Source organism: Hippoglossus stenolepis, chromosome 9 (assembly GCF_022539355.2).
Source record: "Hippoglossus stenolepis isolate QCI-W04-F060 chromosome 9, HSTE1.2, whole genome shotgun sequence".
NCBI classification, from domain to species: Eukaryota; Metazoa; Chordata; class Actinopteri; order Pleuronectiformes; family Pleuronectidae; genus Hippoglossus; species Hippoglossus stenolepis.
Window position 1 is genome coordinate 19242349 of NC_061491.1, and position 17866 is coordinate 19260214.

At 43.8% G+C, this 17866-nt stretch overlaps 2 protein-coding genes across 3 annotated transcripts; one reads left to right on the plus strand and one right to left on the minus strand.

The window, feature by feature from the left end:
* The first annotated feature begins 2 nt into the window (after nt 1-2).
* On the plus strand, nt 3-14419 carry ndufaf2 (NADH:ubiquinone oxidoreductase complex assembly factor 2). 2 transcript variants are annotated; one of them, XM_035165166.2, is made up of 5 exons: nt 3-179; nt 4023-4052; nt 10722-10811; nt 11822-11862; nt 13394-14419. In XM_035165166.2, the coding sequence occupies exons 1-5, from the start codon at nt 65-67 to the stop codon at nt 13634-13636; spliced, it is 519 nt and encodes a 172-aa protein (XP_035021057.1). In that variant the 5' UTR covers nt 3-64; the 3' UTR covers nt 13637-14419. The 2 variants fall into 2 exon arrangements, with proteins under 2 accessions (XP_035021057.1, XP_035021058.1); XM_035165167.2 differs by lacking the exon at nt 4023-4052 and having other exon boundaries at nt 9-179.
* A 663-nt stretch (nt 14420-15082) lies between these two features.
* On the minus strand, nt 15083-17628 carry smim15 (small integral membrane protein 15). The gene is made up of 2 exons (XM_035165168.1): nt 17506-17628; nt 15083-15854 (listed from the first exon to the last, which is right to left on the minus strand). Exon 2 carries the CDS (start codon nt 15821-15823, stop codon nt 15596-15598), a length of 228 nt encoding a protein of 75 aa, XP_035021059.1. The 5' UTR covers nt 15824-15854; nt 17506-17628; the 3' UTR covers nt 15083-15595.
* Between the last annotated feature and the right edge of the window lie 238 nt (nt 17629-17866).

The window sequence follows — 17866 nt, forward strand, 5'->3', positions numbered from 1 at the left end:
CGACTTCAACAGGGACGCACAAACACTGCCCCCCCGATAACACACCTCCGCGTCCCCCGGGACCATGAGCCGGGTTGCCTCAGCTCTCCGGCGGACGTTTGGGATCGTACGCGAGCACGTCGGGACGGATCATCTGGGGAATAGATATTATGTTGTCCCGGAGCAGAAGACATGGACAGGTAGGTGTAGCATTGTTGTGCTAAAGTTAGCCCCCCCCGCCCTCCTTCCCCTCTCCTGAAAACGTTTAACAACACCTGTAGACTCATTAAAATGCCTTTTCCAAGCAGTTATTGCATATATTACACGTAATATAGTGTATATATATATTACTTAAATGCGCACGCACCTCTTGTTTACAAATGGCTGCTCTTACTGACCTCTAGCTCAAACCCTTGTTTGACAACACAGCGTCCTTCACTGTATCTAGCATCTGAATTTCCCCGGTGTGGGAAATCTTATCTTATTTTATCAACATGTCTCCACTTTCTTCCTTAATGTGTTGTTTCGTCTTCATCTATACCTCCTTTCACTCTTGTAGTATTATGAGCTTGGCCCTAGATGGCGACACTATCTCAATAAAGGCTTTTCATTTATTTTTTTTATAAGATAACTTCTTTTTATATTTGATGAAACTCTCTGCAGTTTTTTTTTTATAACTTGTTCTTGTAGGGGAGGCAGAATGTGGTGCAGTCCTCACAGCTCCACTGCCTCCGGCCTTCGGACAGAAAAGGACTCCTCCTCCACTGTTCACAGATGAAATGATTACTTGTCTAGGATGAGGATTTGGAAGGAGGTCACATATCCCTCCTGAGACGTGGCAAACAGTTCGCAATGCTCAAGCCAAGCAAGTAGATCTGTGTCATCAAGCGTAACCATGGTGGGATAGCAGGGACCATGTCTGTCTGGCTGGCTGGCTGGGAGGTCAAGGACATGCTTGTCGTCCTTTCAAAGTTGATGCCCGGGCTTACTGTGAGTCCTTCTCTTGTTGCCATGTCTTTCTCATTCAGCATCCTAAAGAGGTGTCTTTGGATGAGGAAGATGGTGAGTCATGCTTGTCACTCCAGACAAGAGAAATAAGGTTTGGTGTCATTTAGAACTGAGATATTGAAAAAATCTCCTTTGCTTTTAATAAATGGAAGAAATAGAAAAAAGTTATGGAAATGTCCACAATGGGGGCATCCTGATGAATTAAAGGCACACAATTCCTGTCCTTTCCTACTTTAATTCATTAGCAGCATCCAGACTAGATATCCCACGTTCCCCTCCCCATTCCACCTTAAATCATCAACAGCAGGGGTCCCACTCAGTCTATAGGCCACAGGTCAGGGGTCACAGGCTGAAGAGCACAACCTTTGTCTGCTCCAGACATGACACCTCTTGGTTAACAAGCCACGGACATTTGGCTTATTGGTCACAAAGGTTTATGTCTCATGATATTTGCCAGATTTATTGTGCCTGAGCAGAGTTTTTTTCCAATTTATTCCGGATATTTCATTTGTGTTCTCTGAGAGCACAACACAGCAGTAATGTAGAGATAATCTCATCCCACCTACACATTCTTGTGTTTGTCTCCCTCTCTTGGTGCCACATTACACAAGCCAGATAAAGTTTATCTTTGACCTGCATAGCCTGAATAGATATCCGACAGTATATTTACATTTAGAGTTGCATTTCCGAGAGGATGAAACCAAACGGTTTGGTTATTTTGTTTTGCCGTAGAGAGAATCACCTCTGGCAGGCTGCGGCCTTCTTTCTCACTGAACTTGACTTTGTGCTTCACCTTTTTCTCTGCAGTTTTCGGGAAAACTCGTGCCCACCTTTATATTTATAATTCATTACAAGGCTGTTCCTCCACCCCTGGCTGTCAGACTATTCAAATGAGTCATCACAAGAAGCCCGTTTTCCAGCTCGCTACAGGCTACCGCATTCACTGTCTGATCACAATGACAGAAAAAATGAGAAACACTTGTTCCAAGCAGACGCACTCATAAATGCCAAACATGCACATGCTTGGAGTCTAAATATACATTAAGCACGTGGAAATATATGGTGCAAACATTTGTCTCCTTTTTTTTATTCCACTCACCCTGTCCAGCCTTGTGGAACTAAAGCAGATGCATTATTCAGTCCATATGTCTTGCTAAAGCGGGCTCTTTTTGATCTTAAACTGATAGGCCAAGCGTGGGCTCAGGGCCTCAAGGCATGGACCGCAGGGCTTTCCACTGCAGCACATGAGTAGTGGTTGAAGTAGGTGAGGAGTCTTTTTCCTTTCTTTCTGTGTCTCTCACTTTTTCTCTTATCCCTGCCCGCTTCTTCTATTTATTTGTCCATCCCTACTGCTCAGTGCGTCCCTCTCTACCTTTAGCCATGCTTTGCTGCTCCCGTGTTCTACCTCTTTCAATCTGTTAACTTTAAAAAACTGGGGCATAAGCGGTTCTGCATGCGGCGGGCCACATATGAGGACGTTAATGGTCGCTAAGGCAGAAAATTAAAAGGAAGCAACGCAATTAACTTTAATTCACTATAGTTTAATTTGTATAGCCCCTAATCACCACATACATTATCTCAAGGCCTTTTACATAAAATGGTTACTAGGAACTGGTAGAATAGGAACAGTTGTGCAAGGCCCTGCCTGACATACACAAATGTATCAGCGGCGAACCTTGGCCTCCCGTTCACTTCCAATCTGTGCGAGCAAGGAGGCGAATAAAACATTTGCTTTCTGTGGCGAAGCATTTGGCACCACGGCTTCGTATGGAGTTCAACTTTAGTGAATTTTGACCTGCTGCATTCGCTTCGCATTCACGTTTGTGTGACAGGGGCTTAACTGTCATATTTAAGCTCTGTCAGACAGGTTGTTATAATGAAAATAACTGATAATAATTGTTGAGTAGTGTCGGATCTCCTTGTCTTAGAAGGTTTTGTTTTGTCCTATTTCAGTGGTCTTTTAGTAGGTTGGCCCCTTTTTTTTGCGTTCACATAGTCCTTCCTTCCCTTGCCCCTCCCCTTCATTGCTGCCTCTTGATTTTCCTTCTTTGAAGCCAGTCCAGTAAAGATTTATATTCAAAACATCGGAGCGGTTCATTAGTGTGGAGAGCTAGACCCAGCAGAAAGCTTAGGACGCCCCTCGCTACTCCAATGCGGCTTCACATCAAAATGAAAAGGCCCGGGTCTGAAGTACACACCTCAAGAGAGAGAGAGTGCGAGAGAGAGAGTGCGAGAGAGAGACAGAGAGAGGAGCTCTGTCTCCGCCTTTAGAATAGGTCCAGCTACAGAGGCCTACTGTGCGCTGCACTGGGCCATGGAGCTGCACTGATTATTGTCTACAAGCAGGGCTACAAGAGAAAAGCCACTGGCAATCTGGACAGTGGTCTTTAGAAGGTCTTTGCCTTGGTTTTGGCCCCATAGAGCTGAATAGAGAATCTATATTCTCCTCTCTTTCTGTGTGCGTCTGTCCCCCAGGCCCCGGCTCTGCCTCACACTGCATGGGGCGCCATGTCATGCTGCCCAGATGAAAGCGAAGCATTCTGCGGACGGGCTCATTCGTCTTCGGTAGTGGGCCCGCAGCTTTGACGCCTGCCTTCCCTCCCTTTATTTAGGAAGAGAGGCACACTGACATTATCGGCCGCTGCAGGCACATTTGAAAATAATTGCCTGTATGATTGCTATTTTTCTTACCTCTTTGAGGAGATGTAGCCTTTGTCTTGGAATCAATGGCTGCTCAATACTGGACAGGGGAAAGACAGTTTCCTTTCATGTCTCCGTGAAAAGGATGTATTTTTAGCGCTATTCATTTTAACAGTGTGTGCCATGCAGTTTTAATCTATTGGTCCTCTGCACTGTGTGGAGAATGGAAGGGATTCAGAGGTTCTTCAGAGGTGTGCCACGCGGTTACAGAGAAAAGATGCATTGACTTGTCGTCCTATCACTATCCCTCTCTCTTTGTCTATTATTTATTTGATTCCCCAGCTCCTGTTCTATGAAGTGAAAAACTGAAAAGGCCTCACTTCTGTTATTTTCAGGATGGGCGACTCCTGGGACAGAGGAAAGAGGTGTGTGTGTATTGTTGCATTAGTGTGTGCATCTGTGACTGTATACATGTATGCGTGTGGCACAAAACTTCACATTCTCAGTAAAGTGTGTGTGTATCTGCTTTGTATTCTTAAAAAAGAAGGGGGAAAAAACGCGATTGTGTGTTTTCTCTCCACTTCATGCCCTAACACACTTAGCACAACAACAGATGGCTGTGTGTCATCAGAGCGTTGATTCAAGCCACATATTTCCATGAAAAGAGTCACAGCGGAGAGAGTCGAGGGTCCAAATGGCTGTTTATTCTGCCACAAGTCATCCCCAGGGTGTGATGAAGGAAGGTCTATCCTACAGTAGGACACCAAGTCGGTGTTTACCACGGAGCAGCTATGTCCGGAGCCGCCACAGTAAATCATGTTAATTGATCAGCAGCTTTGCAATGCATGGGGTTTAAATGAAGGTTGTTTAATCATTATAGGAAAAACCAAGTGGCTTTAGCTCATCTCGCTGTATTGTGGGTGCCAAGTGTGTGTTTGTGTGTGCGTGTGGTGGAACATCATGGAGTGGCTTAACTACTTCATTAAAAAGGCATTTGAAAAGATGGATGCTGAAATGAGAAACAGGCACACTTATTTCCTATGGTAGAACATTTCACATTGGCCTAGTTCCAGGATCAGTGGTTTAAGCGTTTTGGAGGCCTATAGTGTTCTATATTATATTTAAATTTCAGACTCCCATCTGTCTCAAAACCTACACATTTTAATTGAATGTTATTGTTTCTTCCTCCTGCGAACTGATTTGCTGTTTGGTGATGACAAGACAACAAATTCATCAAATTAATTTCTCTATTTGGCTTCAAAGTGATCCACTGTCCGGTGCATTCATGTCTCTGTTTGGTCAGATGGCCAGCGAGGTGTTTTGACACCTCAGGGCTCCGTGTCTGTCAGAAACTCAGCTAGGAAGACTGACAGACAGACTGACGCACGAGCAGACATCTCCTGGAGCCCTCCTCTGCTTATTCAATTCAGAATATTTTAATAACGCAGACAGGCAGAGAGAGAGAAATAAGGCTAGGAGTATAAGGGAGGAAAGATAAGGCCGGGGGAGACTCTCGGAGGGTGGAGAAGAAGGTGGGGTATGGAAAGTGAGTGACAAAGAACAAGGGGGATGCTGACATATGGGGTGAAATTATAGAGTGGGGGGAAGAATGGAGAGAGTGAACGTGAAAGGAGGGTTTCTGACAGAAAGAGGGTGAAATGAGTGGGTGGAACAGGCAGACAGATAGAAGGGGAGAGAGAGAAGGTGGAGGTAGGTTAATGGCGAGAGGGAGTTAGGGGGGAGACTGAAGGTGCAATGGAAGGGGGTTGGATGGGAGTGATGGAGGTAAATAGAAAGGGGTGGACAGCTTGGTGTATGGACATCACATGCACAGGCCTCAGAGGAGCCGGGGAGGAGAAAAGGGAAGGGTGGTGGGGGTTCACGCCGCTCCACGGCCGCACAAAGGACGCCGACTTCCTGGCTCAACACGCTCCTTTTCTATAACCCATCGGGCAGGGAAGAGACTTCAAGAGGATGGGTGGTCTTAGGCGGAGGGGTCTAAAGTATCCCTTCCCACCCTCAAGTACGCCTGCGTTTAGTTAAAAGTAACACACAGGGGAAATCAGAGTCTTCTTTTCAGCATGTTATTACTTCTATATGAATTATTCTCCTCTGTTCTGCCGTGAGTCGCTCAAGCCTCAGCGGGATCGACAGCAACAGGGACAAACAGAATGAGGGCTGAATAAAACAAAAAAAAAAACAGAACGGCAGCAGCAGCAGGCCTACTTTGTGTCTCTAAGCTCCTCCTCTCACCAGAACTGATGCAAAACAACGGCTGGCCTTCTCCCTCTGAACCTCATCACAAGACTCAGGGCTAATGGGTAACCATGGTTACAGGCCTCACACATCCTCACCATGCTTTTTTTTTTTTTCAGGGGAAAGAGATTGGAGGGAGAGCGGGGTGAGGGTTTTCAGTATTGGTACCTGGTTGCCCTTGTATCACTGATGCTTATCGGATCACTCCGTCTTCATAAAGCTGGCCATTACCATGCACGTGCTGGTCCCCCTGCATCCCTCCCCTGCTGAGCTGTGTGCAGGAGAGGAATAAACTCAGCTCAACACAGGCGGGTGAGCGCGCTACTTCAGGATGACTTTTTGTTCCACTGCAATGTCAGACCCAAAACGTGAAGACTATAGGAGAAACAACCGCACTATTGCATTGGCATTTGAAAATGCATCAACTCTGCTACGGAAGTTCCTGGAGTTTTAGAACGGCTAAAGCAGAGAAGTTTGGAAACGTTGCTGGTCCGTTTTTAGTTTGAAACCTCCAGGGCTGCTTTTTAGTCTGGACGGGCAGAAACTGAGAGTTTTGGAGACAATGACGTTGACACTATTGCTTGCTGATTGGGTCTTTTTGGTCACAACGTACCCTTCGCTGATTCGACCGACTCTTACCGCATTTCTCCCTCCAGGAAGAAAACAACCAGTACTAGCCTCGGCTACCAATGTAGAACGCAACATGAATGATTAATTACAAGTTGCTGACCCTGTTGTCTTTGCTAACAGCTGTTGTGCAGTTAAATTCCGCATTTTGCAATGATACCACTGTTTACATGTGTAGGAGACAAGCTATTATTCGAGCAATCTGCGAGAATTCTCCAACCGAATGCTTGATGTTTACTCCGGCACGTGCATGCTCCATGTATGTGAGTGGTCACACGATATGCGTTTTCAGGCGCGCTAGTATGGACTGAGTATAAAACTGGTGAGAGAGATGGAGTTGCAAGTGGTAGCTTTTGTGAGAGAGACATGCAGCACAAGATGCCTGGAATGACATTGTGGAGGTGAAAGACCTCTCGGGTCGCCCCCAGCCGTTCTCACCTGGGAGCTGATGTGTGAAGTCAGGAGATTGTGTGTGTGTGTGCGTGTGTGTGTGTGTGTGTGTGTGTGTGTGTGTGTGTGTGTGTGTGTGTTGAAGCAGGTGATGGAGTTTAGCGGGGTGTGTTCAGGGTTCAAAGAGCAACCCTCAGAGCGCATCACGTCTTATTCTAACGAAGGGAGAGGATAGGCGGGCCTGCCGTTCTATTGGCTCCCGGTCTCGCTGCCACGGCAACCCCTCACCCATCCTGCCTTCCTGTCTCCTCCCCTCCAACCTCCCCCCGGTTCCACAGCCAGGCTCACACAGATGAGTCGTGCTCAGACAGGTGAGATGGCTCATGAATATTTATGTGGTGGGATTTCATTCCTCCTGCCGCTGGCCCCTCCCCCTCTTCAACGCAGTGCTGCGTTTGTCCTTCACGGTAAGAGGCAGTGTCCTCGCTCCTGTTCCTCAGGTTAATCTGCCTGCTCTCTAGTGTGTGTGTGTGTGTGTGTGTGTGTGTGTGTGTGTGTGTGTGTGTGTGTGTGTGTGTGTGTGTGTGTGTGTGTGTGTGTGTGTGTGTGTGTGTGTGTGTGTGTGTGTGTGTGTGTGTGTGTGTGTGTGTGTGTGACACTGGTAAGTAGGTTTCCCCTAGTGAGTGATGAGAAGGCAGACCTGTCACAAGGGTGCCTGCTGAGCTCGAGAGCTCCTAACACCCCTCCTCCCTCTCTCCCTCCTTCTCTCTGCCTCTCTCTCACTCCCTCTCAAGGTGGGGGAGACAGAGGGCACAGGTCTGAACTGTGAAACAGAATGAAGGCTTACAACCAGTTTGATGACTGTAGTCTGTGACAAGTGCAGACGACAGTACATGAAGTAAATTATAACATATCAACATTTAGTAATACATACACAGTAAGTGGAGTTATTTATATTACATAATATGTATAATTCGTTTTTCAGACATTGACTCAGGTAACTTGTTATGGACAATTTCTTTTTTGTTGTTTCATTATTTCAGCGACTAAACAATTAATTTGTTAATTTGAAAAAATAATATATAACGGTTTTGATGATTGTATGCTGCAATATTTATTAGTGACAGCTTATACATTTGTTATATGTTTAGGGTTCCTTACCTTTCATCTTCCTCATTTAAATCCATTCTAAAAAATACAGACAAACTAAGCAATTTTAATACATAATTTTAGTCATTTAGAAAATGATTTTTTTTAAATTTGAGTAAGACTCATTGTTAATCTATGTTTGTTTTATATCTATAGATGTCTATCTTTGTTTTTGTCCTTGTGTTTGTGTAGGTTTGATTAAAAAAATAAAATAAACATAAAAATGCTAAGCAAAAAAATCTAGATTACTTGGTAATGCAGCCCCTTAAATTGAAACCACAACAAAAACAATGTGCCAGGACAGTTAATTCTGTTCTGCTACATTTGCTGAAGATTAGGCCGTTACACAGTGAAATTACTTCTTTAACAAACTCAACGTCCACAAGAAAGGTTGTTGTTGTTGTGGTTGTATTGTTTATCTCGCACACAAGTTTTTATTCATTCTTATATCAGTCCCTGTCAGGTAATTACATTTTCAGAGAGCTGGTGCGTTTCCTTTGTACTTGTGTTGTAAAAACAGAACAGCCTTGGCCTGCATGTTTTTTCCGCTGTTGTCCCAGATCAGAAATTACAGAGAGAGCGAGAATCACCCCAATCACACTGACAAGCCTCCTCCCAATGTGTATGTGGTGGGAGGATCAGCCATGTTTCATAAATATATGTACATACTGTATTTGGTATTCAAATCCAAGGATAAAAGCCGTGGTGGAAGGGGTTTAGTCATGCTGCAAAAGTAACAAGACAAGAGGAGAGCCATGTTGGAGTGTGACAGAGTGGAGGGGGAGATGCAACCTAGTGGAGAGAGACAGAGGGGAAAAAAGTGGGTGCCTCTCTTTATGCTTATTAGTTCAGCATTAGCTGTAGCTAAGCACATTTCTTGTGGGGACTGTATCATAATTGTACCATTTCGCTCTGCCACCACCCACACCCAATGCAAATATGGATACGATCTGTTTATAATTAGCATATCTGTTAAATGTATTTGTTAGTATTGCCTAGAGAACATAGCCTTTTGTTTGCCGGCAGTTGTTGTTGTTGTTGTTGTGCTCATTGCGGGCTGGTTTCTAGGAAACCGTTTCTCATAAGACACTTTAAGGCATATACATGTAAACAAATATGAGGATCATAGAAATGTGTTTTTAAGATAAAGTGGGAGCGAGGGCTGTGTTTTTCGTCAGACCTTGATATCAGGAAAACTAAAAACCTGCAGAGCTGGAGCCTGTGAGGCCCTTTAGTGACAATCTAGTGGGAACCAAAGCAGAACCAAAGCAATGCTAGCCTAATTAGCTGACCTGATTACTATACAGGCTGGATAAAGTATGGAAAGGAATCATCTTTGTAAGGCGTGATTGTCTATAATGGAATACGTTTTTAAAACTAATAAACGTAAGCCACAAGCTGAGCAATAACACAACTTCCTCTATATATATATACACACACACACACACACACACACACACACACACACACACACACACACACACACACACACACACACACACACACACACACACGGTGCTTCTTTTGAGTGCCATCATTCATCCATCCCTGTGCCATAGCTATCTGTTATGGCTGAAGTAAACATTAAGGCCATCAGTCTGCAGCTTGTGTGGAGTCGGTTGCCTCCATTTGTCCATGTCCAGTCAGCTGCGGAGAAACGGTGATGGAATCTTGACAGATTGTCTGTGTTTTGGAGCGTGTTGTTTTCCTTGCCCATCCATTTCTCTCCTCCTAGCCATGTTTGCCATGCATCATCTCTCTCTCTCTCTCTCTCTCTCTCTCTCTCTCTCTCTCTCTCTCTCTCTCTCTCTCTCTCTCTCTACCTCCTCCTTCCCTGGCTCATCATTTCACGGAGGGATGGAGGCGATGGACAGACATCCCGGCTACCTGCAAAGGAGGAGAAACTATATGAAAACACAGCACTCGTCATTAGCGTGAACGTTGTATGAAGCTCGGCAGCGCCACACAAAGAAACAACACAACTGACTCATTTTTTCCCCCCCTTCTTTCAATTCTCCGGCTCTCTCTTGTTCTGTCTATATCACTCTCCGTCGCCCCCCTCAGCCTCTGTACCTCCGTCTTCATGTCATTGTGTGCCATGCCAAACTTGCCTAATCAGCAGATTCTACCAAAAATAATTGGCGGTGGCCTTGCTGCTAGCGAGCGTCGTGCTGTATACAGATAGGGGAAAGGAGCACTTAATATTCCTCGCAGCTCGCACCTCTCCTGTTGTCTGTGATATCTGACCTCTTTTGTCTCCTGCTCGGCTTGATGTTGATTTTGGAGGGCATTGTTAGCCGGTGCGCTGTGATTGGAAGAGGGTTGTCAGCGAGGGGGGCTGTGGTTGGTTGGGTTAAAGGGAGCCTCATTTGCATAAAGGCTTAGCCCAGATTTGGAGCCACTCAGCGAGATCTGAGGAGAAGGGCCCGAGGGCCACGAGGTAATCATCCATGGCCTGTCACAGCGCTGTCATCCCTCTGTGTATTTGTGTGTGTCTGTGCGTCTGTCTGTATCTGTGTGTCTGAGTGAGCAGGAGCCTGAGAGCATTGTGTCTGCACCTCTTTGTGTTTTTGTTTGTATTCCTTTGCGTTTTGTATGCATCATTGTCGAGCATCTCCTGTCTCACTCTTGCTGCCTCTCACTGTCTTTTTTTTTTTTTTTTGGTTTCCCAGGAAGACATGTCCGTGCCAAGCGGATGGTAGAAGCAGCCAATCCCACAGAATACGAATATATAGAAGGCAGCATACCGATGGAGTGGGACGGTAAGTGTGGACCGCATCATCACTGTAACACACTTTATCACTAACATGGATAAATGACAATGTTAACAAAAGAGCTACCCAGCAGAGTATACAAAGAGCCGCACAAATAAAATGGAATAACAAATTCACGACTGCATCTATTGGGGCCTAGGCTAATCCATTGATTTCTTTTAATTTATTTTTTATTTCATACTGTGGGATGGGGGTTGGGGAAAAAGCGTATTCATGAGTTTATCAAAGACGCCTTCTGCTGGTGTTATACAACCGTAGCATAAAATAGTGTTTCGAATTTCTTACAACTGGATACAAACTGTTCCCTCTGTCTCAGACTGGCTTTATCCACCTTAAACCCCTCATCCTGCTTCGCCCCATCCCTCATGCATTTTCATCAGGATGCAAATAAGAAAGGGATAAAAGAGGCCCAGAATCCCTGTGCTAGCTGAAGGAAGAGTTAGAAAATCTCTTTCTCTCTCTCTGGCTCCCTTTAACCTGCTCTGCTGTGCAGCCAGCTCAGCCAAAATAGAGCTCTTTCAAAAAAACAAAAAAGAGATAGAGAGATGACAGACAGACACAGTTCTGCTCAGGAGCAGAAAGAAGGACAGAGGTATTGATGGAGAATGACAGAGTGTGTACTTTCAAATTCCAAGATCAGAGCGGATCCACACTTTCTCTTCTGAGACGCAGTACTCAGTGGCCCTGCTCTGCCTCGACTAATGCAGCATTAGTGTTTTGAGCTCATTGTGCGTATATGTGGCTCGGATGTTTCACCGTTTCGCTTGTTTCCCCCATAGTTTGCTGAGAGGAATGAAACAAAACAAACCCTGGATGCACTCCCTCTACACGCTGGGTTACTCGGTAGTTCACACTGAGCTACTGTAGTGCCCTGAAACTCAGTGGCGCCGTAGCTGCAGCCTTTAAATATGACTGCAGGTTTTGTTTGTGCAGCGTATGTTTGTGTGGGTGTTCTCACTCTGTTTTTTCTTTTTTTTTCCTCCTCTCTCCTCCTCCAGCTTGGATCCGAGGCAGACGGAAGGAGCCCCCCTCCGTCGAGGTACGTCTCCCCCCCCACCCAGCTTCCCTGCTGTGCTGATGGTTGGACTCCAGGGGACTGGTTACATGGGAGGGAAAGATGGAAAAGAGAGGCTTTGATTTGTTTTATCTTCCAGTTTCGAACTGAATCCAGGAACTTTGGGGGACAGGTGTTAAAATAAACAGCAGCAGAAGTGCATTGATGGTGAGAGTGAGAGCAAAGACAGCCTCCGAACAAGGGGCTCACTGACACCATGTCCTAGTTTACTTTCTTTTTTTTCTCCAGCAGAAGCCTGCATCTCGGCTTTTTGTGTTTTATTTCTGGCAGTCTCCAAGATGGGAATGGTGAAGGAGTGCAGTTTTTCCCCTCGTGTACCTCTCACTGGGTTTATTGCTCTTATAATGTGAGAATGCTGGAAATTATTTGGCCGGCAAAATGTGGGTCTATAGGAAATCCCTTGGAAGGCCAATACCCAGGCACTCCTTCTATCTCTCTGTCCTCTGTCCCTGCCAGTGGCCAATGCCATCCCCTGCCTCTATTGCCAGAACATTCTCTTCCAATTTTCTGCCTTGCGTCTGCCCAATAGCTGCCATCGACAGCTGGACAGTGTTGATGTGGCCAAGGCTTTACTCCCAGCACATTACCCTACCCCTTGTCACGCTCCCTCTCTTCCCGGTCCAAGCCGACATAAATTGATTGGATTAAATCCTGTCATTAACAGGCTGGAAAAGCAGCTCAGTATGTTTGTCTCTCTCCCCAAAGCGGGGCTTTTTGGCCACGTCTCTCCCCCTCTCTTTTCCAGTCCCTCAGTTCTGCCAACACACAACATCATTATGCCCAGTCCTCCCTTCCTTTTTGGCTGCCCGTATTAGGGAGAGGCTAACATCACTGGACACTAGCTGTGTCTCAAGTGGGTAACTATTCCACTGGTGGACCAAGTTCAGAATCTAATTGTTTCCATGAGTTGGAATGGTTGTTTGTATTACAGATGCCTCCTGTCACGTTAGTTTACCGAGCCGTTCCAAGCGCTACATTTTTAACCAGAGTTTATTGGACCAATATAGGTTAACTGAACACTCTTGTTCTTTTCCTAATAAATGTCCCACTTCATACCCGACACATGCACACATTTGTTCCTGGAAGCTGCTGAGTGCAACTCGACATCCCTTCTACTTTTGACTAGTGAGCAGCTGATGTTCCGTGTTTTGCTCCAAGACTCCAAAACAGAGGTGGTTGATTCAGGAGGGAAAATCATAGCTGGTCTGGTGTTGCAGGATATTGTGGAGGTTCCATTAAGTTATTTTGCAGTCACACTTTTGCAGAGTTAATGAAAAGATTATTATTATATATAGTTGGGAATTACTTTTGAAAATATGACATGAATGTCAACAATTGTCAATGCATTTACTTAAATAAATAATAAATAACTCTAGGCCATATCCTTATTTAAGGTTTTCCATCCTTCCTAAACCATGAAAAAAGGGTTACATTGAATTACAAAATGTCTTAAAAACTCAGAATAAACATGTGTGTCCACCTTTGTATTTTATAGGAGCTGGTGAAGAATGAGTCTTACAGGACGCAGATCAAGCTGAAGGCCAAGGAGGTGGAGGAGAAAGATCTGGCCCTGCAGGCCAAGGAGTATGAAGAAGGGCTGGTGGCGACTCCTGCGAGGACTCTGGCTGAAGGTCATGCAGCCGCCACTAGTTTCGGGAAGCAGGAGATCAGCGAGGACCCCACCAGCACGGCAAACACCTTTCAGCCTGGCTCCTGGATGCCCACTTCCAAGAAATAGACTGAGATGTCCACACACACTGAAGCTGCTATGCAGTATAATGTGAACTAACAGAAAAGCCCCACAATAAACACTGCCTTTGTGAAAGTGATATTCAATTTTTGTCAAGACTTGATATTGTTTTTTTAAATATGAAACATCATTCACAATAATCCACTGCAAGTGAGCAGCACACAAAGATATGACCTCAGTAAGGACCAGTTTGATCAGCTCATCTTGGAGTCAGTCTCACATAATCCTGCATTATGTTTCACAGAGGAAGTGTTTATTTCGAGGCGGTTTTATTGGTCTGTATTACATCATAAAGAGGTTTATATTTTTCTGGTCTCTTATTATATTGAATATACACAAAGACAACATCATCTTGAAGCTGAGATATGTAAGTGATGTGTTATTTAATGTAGTTGAAAGGTTTGTTAGTGAAGAAAAACACTGGAATTGCTCATTAGTACACCGGCTACAAATGTTTCAGGGATACTGAAACAAATAATTGTTAATTAAATCGGCATTACATCTGTACTGAGGCAAATCAAAAATGTTTTAATTACACATCAAGAATTCAGCTATGTCCAAAGAAATGATGCAGATGTAATTATCCTTCAGAAAATAAAGGGTTTAAGTGTAAAGATGAGTAGAACGAGATGTGGTGAAAGCAGGTGGGAAAGTAAAACGCTGTGGGAAAGATTAAAGAACACATGTGAAATTAAATGAAATCTGTTCAGTCCAGTCCACGGTGTAATGAGACTGTAGTTACAATAAATGCTGTGTTAATGGTTCGGTTCATTATGAAGGTGGTGTCCACTGCTTTTAAATCAAGGCCTATTAATCACAAGTTAAAGTCATGAATAGTGTTAACAGTAAACTGAAGCTCTTTCACCTGAGGTCAGACTTTATGTTGGCTACAGAGCTGATGAAGAAAGGAGCTTAAAACAGAAAGCTTGACTTGTAAAAGTCCAACAGTTGAAAACATGGTCGTCTTCCTACACATGTACATTTTTTTTCTAAATGCTCTCAGGAGATGCATCCAGGGATGAATAAAAGTTAATGAGGAAGAAAAAGGGGAAAACGAATATGCTGAAATGTGCATTTGTCCACCTGTCTGTGTTCAGAATTATCGCTTTTAACTGCTTCTTTAAAGGCTCACGAGTGCTTAGAATTACAGTACCTATAAAAACTATTCATCCCACTGGACTTTTGAATGTTTTATTATTGTACAACACTGAGTCGCAGTGAATGTAAAACCATTTTTTAGACTAATAAACAGAAGACGACTCAAATTGAATGCAAATAGTTATGTTAAGAACAGAAAGTGAATAAACATACGATTATTGTTGCTTAACAGTAAAACCTGGTCTAAATAATCCTGGTTGTGTCTGACAGTCAGTACATTAAATCCTGACTGCATGCAATATGGTTTATTGTCACACAAAACGAGGGGGGGGGGAATACTTTTTAAATAGTTTTAATTAAAATCGCTTGTGTTAATTCCACAAAAAAGAAAATGTTCTTATCAACCATGAAAACTTTATTGATTAAAAAGTTATAATTTGGATACTTTGCGAGTGACGTGGAGAAAAAGTTCCAGTTTGCTCGTTACATCGTCAATTCAGCAGAACAGAGATGCCAACAATGGAATGCAAGGTGTTGCAACAGCTGCACAATATTATCAGCGGATTTCTGTATAAAACACATCATACAGATAACCACTGCGCTCTTGCTGACCTAAGTCCCACCGGGACAAGCCTCCTCCAGGCAGTACTGTCCGTCTCAGCACTATTAGGCCTGTGGGGCCAATGTCCCTCCTCCTACCACGGACATGAGGCGTGGTGGCCCTGTGCTGACGGTAGGGCTGGGACAAGGAAGGGCACCATGTCATTATTTGGAATAAGGAGGGCCGTGAGCGTGGTGGGTGCTCCTCCTTATTTGTTTCTTCTATGCCCCCATCCTACCCTCGCAGACTCAGTCCTTCTTGGTCCTCTTGGTTGCCTTGGCTATGTTTTCCTGACGTTTCTGCTTTTTCTTCTGTTCCCGGTCACGCACCTCAATCATCTTGGCCAGTTTCCAGGACAGCAGTGCACTGGCAATGAAGAGAGGTGTGAGAGCCAGTATGACAGTGGTGAGGAAACCATAGGGGTCTTTGGCAGCCCACTCCACCACGTACTCTGCCCATGCCCGAACGTCAATCATCCTGCTCGGGAACGAGGAGGATTAGTCGGACCTGAGAGGGGGGGGGGTCAGAAGAGAAAGGAGTGAATAACCAGGGCTGCGTGATGTGTCAATAAATAATAAATATAACTAATCGTAGGATACTCTTCCAATAATGATTGTAAGAGTGGCCAAGTTTAAAAGCATGTGATTTTCTGGAAATGATCACTGAGTCACTGTTTCAGTCATCTGTTAAAGAAAGAAGCCAAACATTTGCTGACTCATGCTTCTCATATGTGATGCTTGGCTGCTCTTCTCCTCTTGCATCAGTGTAAATTGATTATCTTTGGGGTTTAGACTCAGCTATAGTTTCATAAAAAGAAAAGAAAACTAAATAATTTGACAATAGGGCTGCACGATATAAACAGAAAATACATCAAGATAAAAATGTTCATAACAGCTGATATTGAAAATTATCATGATAAATGTGCTCCTGAGTGAAAGTTATGATTTTAAACTCCTCTGTGGGTAGAGAATGACAAACACTTAATAAAAAGCAAAACATTTTACTAATCTGAGGTAGATCAATTACGTGTTAAACGTCCTCGCTGACAATACATACGCATTATATCAATATACATTTTACTCTTGTCATATAACCATCGATGAAAATGATATGCTTTTCACTTTTTCCTGACATTACATTAACTAAACAATAAATGAAAAAAAAGCAAGCACAAACAGACATTCATATTAGTCATTGTAATAAATCAGATACACAACAGTTTCATGCACATTCTAGCAGATTTAATACTTTAATACTCGCCCTGATGCAAGAAAAAAACATTCCTATAAAACAATCCAGCTCAGTAATTTGCAGCAAGATAGACAATGACCTTAAACACACTGAAATATTAAAAGGAATAACATTACTAGTATAGTATAGCATATTCACAAGGTTGTCCTGTTTTGGGTTAAACCATTTATAAGGAGATATTAGATTATAGAGATTATATGGAAATAAGGAGAAGCACTGAAACAATGAGTTGTTTAACTGATGATTTGTCTGCTTTAAATATAAAACTAGTAGGTTTGATATTTTGAACGTTTCAGATATCCTTTGGGAAAAATATTGATTTAATAACAGGTTGATTCAATTAGGACAAAATACTGTCAGATACAAAGAGGAAGTGGTCTCAGACTTTTGAACTGTACATGGTGACAGGTCCAGTGGTTGATAAACCCTTAATAACAACTGATTATTTAGTTCACTTAACGTAGAAACTTTATATTTACTAACACGACTAATCTAAATAAAGGTCATACGTTTCCTGCTCGTCCCTCATAAACCTGCTAACGACCACTAGCTAACTAGCATCAGATCGACTAACAGCTAGCTAGCGTGACACGTATCCACAGGTTAACCAGAACAAACCAGTTAACCTGAATGCAGCTCCAAACAAACCAGTTCTAGTTAACACATGCTCTCTCTCTGCCACTGGGATTGAATCTGGATTTCTGCGCCTGTGGACGAAATCACTTTCTACCAGCGTTAGCACCGCTAGTTTAACCCGCTGCACGTCCATAACGGGCCGGAGGAGCCGGGGCGCTGACTCTCCGCTAAACAGCACAAATATATCGATCGTGAAAGCGACATCACGACGAATCCATCTTTCCGTGTCAGTTCGAGTTGGTAAAAACGCAATAAATCAGAGTTAACTTACCAAAGTCTCGTGATTAGCGGTTTTTATCCACGACGATCAGATTCAGCTCCTCCTCCCTGTTCCGGGAAGTGAAACGGGTGTGGCCTCTGAATCTTCCTCGCCCCTGATTGGATATGAGGCTTTTCATTACAAGACGGGTAATGTAGTTCTTTAGTATCAAACGCTGGATTGGTTGAACGTCACAACTCAGAAAATCCGGATTTTTGATCGATGCTTGGACAAAAATGGTTTTCTGTATGTTAATTATTTGACACACATGTGAAATGGCAACACAAACTATACAACAAATTAGCTCAATATAAACGACAGTTCAGGCTTTAAAACGAGATCTTGACACAGAGTTCATGTACAAGACCAGCTT

Bases quoted from the DNA above. Each gene is read 5' to 3' on its own strand.
- ndufaf2 (XM_035165166.2), top strand. From the start codon at position 65: ATGAGCCGGGTTGCCTCAGCTCTCCGGCGGACGTTTGGGATCGTACGC. The intron at 4,053-10,721 runs GTGTGTGTGTAT...TTGGTTTCCCAG, and splicing joins TCCTGGGACAGAGGAAAGAG to GAAGACATGTCCGTGCCAAG. The intron at 11,863-13,393 runs GTACGTCTCCCC...TGTATTTTATAG, and splicing joins AGGAGCCCCCCTCCGTCGAG to GAGCTGGTGAAGAATGAGTC.
- smim15 (XM_035165168.1), bottom strand. From the start codon at position 15,823: ATGATTGACGTTCGGGCATGGGCAGAGTACGTGGTGGAGTGGGCTGCC.